Source organism: Pocillopora damicornis, chromosome 7 (assembly GCF_964200805.1).
Source record: "Pocillopora damicornis chromosome 7, jaPocDami1.2, whole genome shotgun sequence".
NCBI lineage: Eukaryota > Metazoa > Cnidaria > Anthozoa > Scleractinia > Pocilloporidae > Pocillopora > Pocillopora damicornis.
Genome location: NC_142676.1, coordinates 22,655,131 through 22,666,404, shown reverse-complemented (window position 1 = coordinate 22,666,404; position 11,274 = coordinate 22,655,131). Strand labels below are relative to the sequence as shown.

General features: G+C 38.9%; 2 protein-coding genes across 2 annotated transcripts in view; both read right to left on the bottom strand.

Annotated features, from left to right (window-relative positions):
• Positions 1-841: 841 nt before the first annotated feature.
• On the bottom strand, positions 842-4,166 carry LOC113672077 (uncharacterized). The gene is made up of 3 exons (XM_027188353.2): positions 3,789-4,166; positions 2,440-2,721; positions 842-1,708 (listed from the first exon to the last, which is right to left on the bottom strand). The coding sequence occupies exons 1-3, from the start codon at positions 3,889-3,891 to the stop codon at positions 1,071-1,073; spliced, it is 1,023 nt and encodes a 340-aa protein (XP_027044154.2). The 5' UTR covers positions 3,892-4,166; the 3' UTR covers positions 842-1,070.
• Positions 4,167-8,254: 4,088 nt separating this feature from the next.
• The window catches only part of LOC113672066 (uncharacterized), a 4,573-nt gene continuing 1,553 nt past the window's right edge, over positions 8,255-11,274 (bottom strand). Inside the window, exons 2-3 of the mRNA XM_089212760.1 lie at positions 10,976-11,254; positions 8,255-9,318 (exon numbers count right to left, since the gene is read on the bottom strand). Coding sequence (XP_089068886.1) covers positions 8,690-9,318; positions 10,976-11,033 — 687 coding nt within the window. The 5' untranslated portion in view covers positions 11,034-11,254 and the 3' untranslated portion in view covers positions 8,255-8,689. The remainder of the gene's footprint in view (positions 9,319-10,975; positions 11,255-11,274) is intronic.

The following is an 11,274-nucleotide window of genomic DNA, read 5'->3' as shown; positions in this document are numbered from 1 at the left end:
CTTACATCGACTTCGATGCGGGAAGGAGAGCAGCGGTGGGTGCTTGTCGTTCGCCTAAAGGAAAACAGCCAATTGCTTGTTTTTACAATGTGCAATTGGCAAAACTGTGTGATAAGTCTTTTATATCTGCCAACTGTTTTTGATTTAAAAGCGCGAGAGCTTGTTTTATACTTTGGGTTCTCATTAACTACCCGAGATATTTTCTTCCTCATTTGATTGATAGTCGTGGCCATGTTGGTTTTGGTTCGCGACACTTAATTCAAAAGTTCTCCGACTCCTCAATGATTCAGTCTTTTGGTCTCTGGTGTCAATGATACACATGATCTTAGTACGCTGATAACTCTTTGTAGACCCAGCTAGTCGCAAATGGACAAGCATCCAAGTGGCTAAAAGTTGATTATTTTCTGGAGACACACTCCTTATTGGCAGTTATAATATACAACCACAGATAACACCCCTTGAGAATAGACTTCTTGGAATTTGTTCCTACTTAAGGAATACGTTAATGGTGTTCCTGTGATTTCAAAGTTTGTGGCTCATTACCAAGGAGAGAATTGAATATTGCTCTGAGTTAGTTTATATCATTTTGCTAGGCTCACAATCTCGAGTTAAGTGATCATAGGGATTTGTCTTATTTGAATGGAGAATGAGTGAGGCCTAATATGGGAAAGGAGGTCAATCAATCTAGACATCTATACGGATGGTTACTTGCATGTATAAACAAAGACTGTAATTGGGGTGGGAAATTGCAGAATGAATCCAGTAAAAATAAAAACAGCAACAACAAAAAAAAACAACAAACAAACAATGAAAGGCAGATACCAAATATTGGAGAAAATGCTTGGGACAACCTCAAATTTCTTTTAATTACTCAGATGACTTCTTTTGATTCCACTTCTTTATTACAATATTTATTGTTCTGAAGACAAAGTAGCATGTATATTTATTACCTAACGGATGGGAATACAAGCTCTAGAAATTTTAATTTTATTTGAATCTGGTTCATGCATGATTCCCCAAAGATTCTCGCCCTTATAATCATAATCCAGTCTCAAGGAACATGGATAAAATCATAAGTTTGCCAACGGAACGTTTTTCCCTTGCTTATAGCAATTCTTGCCCTTCACCCCTGGAAACAATTCCAACTTAAGGTTTGGATGCTCTAAGCGAAGGACCTTTTCAACGTATCCGACGGTTTGTGTGGACATCATAAACTCATTCATAGATGGGTTTAAAGAATTATCACCCATCACACCAAACGCTCCCACGACTCCATAATTATCCTTCCAACAACAGCCCACTGTCCACATTGAGTTTGGAATTGCGATCTTTGGTCCGAGTGCGGGGTATATATTTACGTTGTCATGGAACCGCTCCATTGGTTTCACCGACTTATCCACCCCGGTTATTTGGCCTTGAAGATTAAGTTTCTCCTCAAATTTAACCTGTGATGTACCAGTGATCAGGTAAAGAGTTCCGCCTTTTGGAGCACAATAGCCTCGGGCGTATTCTACTATTTTCGTTTCGTACTTTTTCCACTGACCTCTGTTGAAATTCCCAATTTGCGGCACGCAGTTGGTGTAGGTGAAAGTGGCACGAGCACTTTCATCGCTGTAACGTAAGATGTTAACAGGAACGACGTGGCCTCTCTCATATCTACCCTGGATTGGTTGGTTCCGATATAATACTTCGCTTCCTTGATGAATCCCTGAACATGAGAGAATTTTAAAGTACAACGATGTCACCCACAAGACCAAGAAATTTTGTTTTCGGTTGATCCGCAGGTTAAATAAAGTTTTCACCCTCCCTATCACGGTTGCGAAATGTTAAAGCGAATTATCTCAGATTAGTTAAGGGAATTATTTCACTCTATCTACCTGTCTATCTATCTATCTATCTATCTATCTATCTATCTATCTATCTATCCATCTATCAATCTATCTATACAAAAACATATATATGTGTATATATACTTATTTATATAAATACACATACAAACACACACATATATATTTACACACATCACACAAACATATATTTTATTTTATAGCGTTTCAAATTTAAACTTACGAAACACTCGGCCTCATCTCAGCATCTTATCGATCGCATGAGGGTGCGTGAAAGGCGAAAACAATACTAATGAAACCATCAAAGTAGACTTTATGACCAAAAGCAAAACCTGGTATACTTAGCAGCTTGTTTCTTAAAAAGTCAATCCTAAAAGGCCAAAAAAAAAATTGGTTTATCAGCGCATCCACTTCGTTCGCCTACCGTCCGTATTTTTGCTTAGTTCTACGGTGTAATACCGTGGCATATCCAGCGCGTTCTTTTGCCCTTAAATGGCAGAACTTTGTGGTACTGGAATAAGAAATGTCTTTATTTTTTCCTAAATTTCTTCATTACAAAAGTAAATTATAATAGTAACACTAACTACCTTACCCGGCGTCTGATTCGGTTGCCACGGGTCACCTTTAGGTCTTGGTACTGGGACTGTCGTGGCTTGTGCGGCGGTAATCTTGTATAACGAGTAACGTGCAATTCCCCAATCATTATTATAGAAAGTGGCATATTGATTGTCTGGGCAAATGGATTTGAAAGTGACACCTTTTGGCATTGGAAAGAGAGGTTTACGACCACCCAATGAGAAATGTTTAAAGATGCACTTTTGTACTATGCGACGTACTGGTTGTTCACCTAGCTGTTGCCCTTGCTCAATATAATCTAAGATTTAAGAAAAGGTTTTATTTTTAAATATATCATGAAATGTTTCTCAAAATTGTGCTATATTTTATGAATCTTATCCTTCAAGGAGCTTCTTCATTCGAAAGAAGGTGATGATTACTTCCTTAGGGGTCCGTGTGTGGGGAGGGGGAAGGGGGGAGGGGGGAGGGGGGAGGGGGAAGGGGGGAGGGGGGAGGGGGGAGGGGGAAGGGGGGAGGGGGGAGGGGGGTTGGATGACTTTAGCTGTGTTACAACAAGATCTACCAGATCGCTCCCCTAGGGCTCTGTAATACCCTTATTATCTCCTCTCATTGGCGTTCAATTTCTCCCCCCCCCCTTCATGCAATAAATTTTGATTGGTCTCTAATAAAGATATAATGATGTACTGTTTCATTTCGAAAAAGAATTGCAAAAATCTTTGACATACGTTCAGTCAACTACGAAGACCAAACACACCAGCAGTCCAACACTACTCTTTAAGGGACGACTGATCCTCCTTCCGTTCCCCCTGAAAACGATATGATCCTTCCACCCACTAAATCTTTCGACCTAATTTTAACTAAGTCATCTGCCATTCTCACAAAAAATAAACACGAAAACTCTTTGTACGGCCCATCAAACGTACACCAAATATCTCAGTTTTGTCTTATCGTAAAGATACAACTAATATTCTAGAAGAGATAACTTCCGTGGAATTAAAAATGCATCGTAAGTCTATTCCATGTGTTTAAATTGTTTTCAGCAGGTAACAGATACTGTTACTCAAATGCCTAGAAGTACATAGTTCAAAATTTGTCGAGTCAAAAATTCAAAATCAAATCAAATTCAAAATTCAAATTGTGATGGTTTACGTTTTCATCTAGTATTAGAATCGAATTAACGACCCACACGGAATCTACTACTTGAACAGGCTTGCTCTGTGTTTGCAAAAATTTAAGGCAACTACCGCCCTTTAATAAGAGGAAATAAGTTCCGAGGGTGCCTTGGCTGACTTTGCACGCTCGCTCGCGGTAACGTTTGAGCTACGCGTGCGAAAGGGACTGGACATAAAGGGAACACTTTTTTACCTTTTCCTGAGGTTTTTGTCTCATTCGTTGCAGCCCATGTAAAAGTGGTTAGCTGAACTGCTACAAGCAACGCCAAGGGGGAAGCGAAACCAAGAAAGTTCATCTTCACCGTATCGTCACAAAGGGGTTCAACTGTCCAGGCTTATTTCGACTGCTTCGCCTTGTGATCTCTTCACTATGTTATGTTCTTCTTGGCTTTTAAGATTTTTGTGATATTTTTGTGGAATACATTACATAATCTTTTTCGTCACAGTTACCACAGAGGAATTCGTGGCATCTTAATGGATCTCATGGTTCACTTTGTCTTAATTCTTTTTTTGACATCCAATGTTGTCATCGTGTAGAAAAAGTCTTTCTTCAAAGCTAAAAGAACTGCTTGAAACAAAAGATGTAAATACAGGTAACAGAAACTTGCTTTTAAAGTATCCTATTACACTCAGTGTAATTGAATAACCAGTTGATTTCGACTCTATTGCTTGTGACCTTTGAAAATTTTTTGCCTTAGTTAACCTCTTAGCTGATAAACATCTTTACCTTTTTACAAATGTTAAAGCTTCTCTTCGGGAAAACATTAGCAACCGAACATTTTCAGCTGACAAATAAGCCACCGAGCAATATGTTTTTATCCGAAATTTTGAAGCCCATCTCCTCACTCCAACTACTTACAAAAACTCTTACTTATTTTTTGAATCTTAAATACCTCAAGATTAAGGAATCAAGGAGCTTGTTGTTAAGTTCTTTGTTGTTCATTTCGAATTTCTTGTGAGATTGTTTGGTTAGAGTTCTAAAACTATGTTTACTCTGCCACGGTTAGCTGTCCTTTAAGCCCAAACATGCCAATCGATAGGGTATTAAAGAACGTGTAATTAGGGCTGAATTGTTAGAAGAGAGACAGAGTCTCAGAGAGTGAAATAAAGCTCCTGAATAGACTTCTGGTGCCTCCGTTTACGCAAGTTTCTCAAGCAAGTTAACCTTAATAGTCCAACACTCTGTTGGCAATGACCGTGAGCCGCCCCACGGTTCCACCTGAAAACCATTTGATCCCCCCAAAATTCTTTCACTCTAAAATCTTTCGTCCAAGTCACCTTGACTAAGTCATCTGCCATCCTCAAAAAAACCATCTAGGAATTCTTGGCATCTTAATGGTTCGCTTTCTCTTAATTTTTCTTCATGTTTTCATTGTATGGAAAAAATTTTGAAACCTAGAAAGGACTGCTTGAAACAAAAGATGTGCATACAGGTAACAGGGAAGAGATTTGAAGGCATCTTATTACACTCAGTCTAATTGAATAACCAATTGACTTCGACTCTGATGCTAGTGACCTTCGCAGTTGTTTGCCTTAGTTAACCTGTTGGTTGATAAATATCTTTCGTGGAAATTTTTATACAAAGATGCTTCATCTTTTTTATCTTAAATTGAAACAGGAACCAACGTATCTCCTCAAACCCTCAAAAAGTAATGCCTTCAAACCTGTCACCGGGATATTCAATTTGTTAACATCTAAAGAAAAAACGGTATTCTATTTTTTCATGGGACTCCAGTGCTAACAAGTTTGCGTTAATGGTGGTTATAAAATTTTAAAACCTCATTTGGACGTTTTTTGGCTTTTCAATGGTTGAAAAGGGAGCTGGAATTTTTAATTAGAAGATTTTTCTGATCATTTTGTTACGATCGAAGAAAGTTTTCACGGTAGAATCTCTTTCAGATAGAAGTCAATTGGTTCCACCTGAAAACCATTTGATCCCCGCAAAATTCTTTCACCCCAAAATCTATTTTGTCACTAGAAATACATAATTTGTGATTAAGTTCAAGCCCTTTCCTGAACTGACCGATATCCTGTTGCGTGAACAGTGCGAAATCTCTGGCGGATACTGGCATAAACACAAGCTCGAAGGGGCCGTGTATTCTTCTAACCTAAGTTTCCAAAAATACATTCCACGAGCCATCAATTCCCCACTGCCCTCAAGAAACTAATAGTAGCAATGTCAATGTGATAAAAGCACTGCAACGAGATAAATAAAGAAACACAAAATTTTATTGAATCAGATGGTAGTGAATCTAAGCGCTATATGAAAGTTGATGCATACGAAATGTTAGTTTACAATACTGATGTCAGTTATTTACCATTGAGCGAAATGTGTCATGTGGCAATGCTGCACTTAAAGTAAAAAAAATTCACCGTTAAAATCTCTATTTGAGGTCAACCTGAATCAGATAAACTCACTCGGTTTCCGTTTGACCGGCTCGACGGCGACAGCCTCAATCTTTGCAATATTTGAGGAAAGGAGCAACTTGCCGTGAAACTGCCCGATGATTTCTGGGCACAAAATCATCGTGCCTCGTGATGCAGCCGATTTTTTCGTCAAAAGTTAGCATGTAGTTTGCTGAGGAAATCATTTTACGACGATGAAACTCTAGAACACTAACTAAGGGGAAGCCTTGCGGCTCTTAGTGCGAGGGAATAAAATGTTGTTAACAACGAACACTGCCACCCATTCTCAACATAGATTTCGCCCTAGAAAACAAAACACAAACGCAACAAACTAGCATTCATTAACGGGAGTTTTTGTTCTAATCTTGACCTGAACACCGCACGCGAGAAACCGTCTTAGTCAGTCTTCATCGAGATCTTCGTTTGATTCACGCGGTTCTCCTTCGTAGGACTGAATTGTATTCGCAACTTCCATTTCTTCTCTACTACTTGAGTACGATGTATCAGAACGTGATATACGTAAAACTCTGTGGATGTGTAAAATGTAGATTTCCTTACAACCACCCCCTGCAGTTGCATTTGGTTCAATTGATGCCATAGAAACGCGATTCGCCTCTGGGAGAATGTCATCGCGAGTGATTGTCGGGATTTTGGTTTTTCTCGGTGGGATCACTCGGGAAATTCCGTCGACGTTGACGCCAATCTGATCAAGAACCACTTATACGAGGCAAAAGGTAAAATGTCATCGAAAGCATCAAAAAGAAGACTAAAGCAAGGAAAAGGTGGAAAAGGGCGGAGTGAAGGGAAGAATTTCAGTGAATCCTCTTTATTAAGCTTACAGTCTCTCTATATTATGAGGGTGCGCACCGCGGCCATTGTTACCGTTACTGCGCTGAGTAACTTGGAATATCAAGTTATCACATATGTCATCCCAGTGTCGGTGGTGACTTGAGTTTCGTTGAGGAAATTTTTTGGAGAAAACAAGATCAAAATCCTGAAAATATTCCTTAATTTGGATAACTATGAGCAAAAAGATGTGAAAGTAGAGGCTCTTTGACGGACATTCTTCAAAACTTTACTAAAGAGTTATAATCAGAAGTTACAACCAACTCGGAAAGACCAACCCATATTCCTCAGGAGCTACGGCCTTGCAATCAAGCGGACCAGGTCCCTTTGGAAGAATAGAATTAAATCTATATTATTATCATTATTGTTATTACTGTTCCAAGTTCCTGTTAGCTTACACTTGGTCCACGCCACCATCCTTGTTTGATCTTTTTCTCAACCATTCATTAAATAAATTTACAATAGACTTAGCTCTCCTTCAGTGAAAATACTGATTACCAAAATGATTACCAGATGTCCACCTACTAAAGATTTGATTTTAACCTTGATTATTGAAGTTTTCGCACTCTATTTCATTACGATGTTTTGTCAGTAATTGGAATCACACAATCGGTATTTAAGCGCTTTTTGATCAAGTGACGTAAAACCAAGACTAAAGTAATTCCCCAAATGGAACAAAGTAACCATTAAAAGGTTTATGAGAGGTGAAAGTAAACGCCACGATTAGAGACTTGAAAACACGGATAATCAAGTCGCGATTTGAGTTGAGTACTTTCTCTCACTGGTTGATTGATTGGCAACTGCATGCGAGTAGGCCGTCAATATCAGCGCTTCTGTACGGGCGTTTCTTCACCCACGACAAAATTAGTATGAGACGGTGAGAAAAATATAAACAAACAAAACCGGCGAGTCAAGGGGTCTAGGCTCATTATAAGTGCCACACCCTCCCTGCAAACATTTCCCCAGGCTCGTCACAAATCTTCTTGTGGGCGGAGAAACGCACGTGCCGCAGGGCCAATAATGATCGAGGGCCCGCTCGCCTGCAGCTGCTCGTAGTATACGATTGCACAAGTTTATAAACCAATCGCGGAGTGCAATGAAGCAAAATAAATCCATCACGTGTAATTAAGCTCAGGCACTCATTTGGAGATTGCTGTGAGTTAGATCATGTGATTTTGTCACGACCCTCACTCTCGAGAAAAATAATCTAAGGGATCTGTCTCACTCGAATGGAGAAATGATTGAGAGGTTAAATCTAAAAAGTTACATGGATTGGTTCCCTGCGAATTTGAACGAAGCCTCTTAACTGGGTTGGGAAATTACTAAAAAAAATCCAGTGAACAAGAAAAGACCAGGATGTACAGTTAGATATCAAATCTTTGACAAAATGTTTGAGACAACCTCAAATTTCGTTTAATTTCTTAGATCCCAGTTAACTGACTCGTGGATTCCACTTCTTCGTTACAATATAGATTGTTTAACAGATAAAGTAGCATGCATATTTTGAACTTAGAGGATAGAAATACAAGCTCTAAACACCTCTTCAGTTATAACCGAGTTCGTAACTAACAGTACAGCCCGAAAAAAACGAGTTACTAAGATATTTGTTAAATTTTCGGGTTCAAATAGATAATAATAGAAGATTTTAACTTAAACAAAGTTTTGAATTTAGCGAGGCGTACAGTGAGGTATGGCCCGCTTAATTGACCGATCATAGCACACGTATTAATTGAGATTTGATAAAAATTGAGCATTGATCTGAATCTAGTTATTTCATGCAAGATACCCTTCAGATTCCTGTCAGGGAATTTACCTATACTCTTTTCAAGGGACATAATAAAATCATACCTCAATCAATCGAACGTTTTTTTTTGGCTCATAGCAATCGTCGCCGTTAGGAAACAACTTAATATTTGGATCCTCTAATTGAAGGGCGCTTTCAACATATGCGACGTTTTGTTCGGACATCATAAATTCATTTAAGAGCTGTTGGTCTAAAGAATTATCACCCATTACACCAAACGCTCCCACGACTTTATTCTTTTTTAAGTTCAAACAACAGCCCACCGTCCACATTGAGTTTGGAATTGCGATCTTTGGTCCGAGATTCTTGTTTACATCCACGTTGTTATGGAACCACTGCAGAGGTTCCATCCCTTTGGGTGCTTTTATTTTACCTTGACGATCACGTTTCCGGAAAAACTTAACCTTCGATGTACCAGTGATTAGGAAAAGGGTTCCACCGTTCGGAGAACAAGTTTTCCGGGCGTATTTCTCTATTCTCTGTTCGTACCTTTTCCACTGACCTCCGTTGAAACTTGCAATTTGCGGCACGCAGTTGGTGTAGATGAATGTGGCAAGGACACTTTCAAGGCTGTAACGCAAGATTTTAACAGGAACTAGGTGGCCTTTCTGGTATCTACCCTGGAAAGGTTGGTTCTCGTACAATTTTTTGCTTCTTTGAAGAATCCCTGATCATGAAAGAGTTTCAAAGTACACTGATGTCACTCACAAGCCAAGAAATTTCGTTCTCGATTGATCCACTAGGCAAGTAAAGTTTTCACCCTCCAAATCGCGGTCGCGAAATGTAAAAGCGAATTATCTCAGATTAGTCAAGGAAATTGTTTGCTTAAAATGATGTACCCATCATGCACGACTTTCCTCACAAGTCTCTCTTCTTTCCATTCGTATTTTTGCCCCATTGTACCTACAGTGTAATACCGTCGTATGTTTTGCGTTTACCGTTGCCTTAATGTACGTGGTAAAATGGAACGATAGAATAATGACCCATAATGCAAATGTATATCATATGTACCAAATATTTATCTATCTAACTACTCACCCATCTATTCATCTATCTATCTATATATAAAAACACATTCATATATATATATGTATATACACTCGCATTAAAAAACGTTGCAATTAAAAAAAAAATACAATAAATCTTTTGTTTAGTTTCTCATCAAAAAGTGTCTCCTTTTGATGAGAAAACGAAATACTCGCATAACCCCATCTCAGCATCTTATCGATTGCATAAGGAATGCGTGAAAGACCAAAAGACCAGAACCAGGGTGGTTCTGATACAATGTTTGCCTCCTCGATGAATTCCAGAACATGCGACAGGCTTAAAGTACACTGATGTCACTCACAAGAAATTTTGTTCCCGATTGATCCGCTAGGTAAATAAAGTTCTTACCCTCCCGATCATAGTTACAAGGTGTTAAAGTGAAAGGTCTCAGATAAGTCAAAGAAATGATTTTCTAAACATGATTAAACCATCGATCATGCATGACTTTTCCCGCAAGTTTCTGCTCTTTACATTCGTATTTTTGCCTCATTGTATCTACAGTGTAATACCGTCGCATTTTTTGCGTGTACTGTTGTCCTAATGTGGTAAAATGGCGTGATAGTGTAATGACGCATTATGTAAATCTATATCTACCTAGTATCTTTCTTTCTATGTATCTGTGTATGTATAAATGTATCTATCTATCTGTATATATATATTTCTACAGGAAGTCTTTCTATTAATTATCCGTTTTACAGTGCTTGATACATAGAAGTAGAGCGCGATGTATGTTGTGATAGGGGAAAAAACAGAGAGACTATACTTTCATCCCTACATGCCTGATTCGTGACAGCTCACTCATCAATCACGAAGCAGGCTTGTAGGGATGAAAGTATGGTCTCTCTGTTTTTTTCCCCTATCGCAACATATATACATATATTTTCTAGCGTTTCAAATTTAAGTTTACGAAACACTCAGCCTCATCTCAACAACTTATCGATATAAGGAGTGCGTGAAAGACGAAAACAGCACGAACGAAACCATTAAAGTAGACTTTGTGACCATTTGATGCAAAACCTGGTACACTTGGGAACTTGTTTCTTGAAAAGCTAGTCCCAAAAGGCGAAAGAAAGTTTGGTTTGTTAGCGCAGCCACTTCGCTCGCCTGCTGTCCGCATTTTTGCTTAGTTCTACAGTGTAATACCGTGGCATATCTAGTGCGTTCTTTTGTCCTAAAATGGCAAAACGTTGTGGTACTAGAATAAGAAATGTCTTAATTTTTTCCTAAATTTTTTTTATCACAAAAGTAAATTATAATAGTAACACTAGTGACCTTACCTGGCGTCTGATTCGGTTGCCATGGGTCACCTTGAGGTCTTGGTACTTTGGGTTTCATGGCGTCTTCGGCGGTAATCTTGTAGAGTGCGTAACGTGCAATTCCCAAATTATTATCGTGGAGAGTGGCGTAATATTTGTCTTGGCAGAGGGGACGGGTGACACCTGGCTGCTCTGGAAAGGTTGGTTTACCACCACGCTATGAGAATGTGTTAAGATTGCATGCTGGTAACATGCGACGTACTGGTTATTCACCCAGGTGTTTTCCTTGCTCATCATAATCTTTGACACAAGAAAACGTT

What these genes read in the sequence shown, in the direction of transcription:
- LOC113672077 (XM_027188353.2), bottom strand. Translation starts at nt 3,891, where the DNA reads ATGAACTTTCTTGGTTTCGCTTCCCCCTTGGCGTTGCTTGTAGCAGTT. An exon ending in GACAAAAACCTCAGGAAAAG is followed by an intron (nt 2,722 to 3,788) that starts GTAAAAAAGTGT and finishes CTTAAATCTTAG; the next exon opens with ATTATATTGAGCAAGGGCAA. An exon ending in GCAACCGAATCAGACGCCGG is followed by an intron (nt 1,709 to 2,439) that starts GTAAGGTAGTTA and finishes TCTCATGTTCAG; the next exon opens with GGATTCATCAAGGAAGCGAA.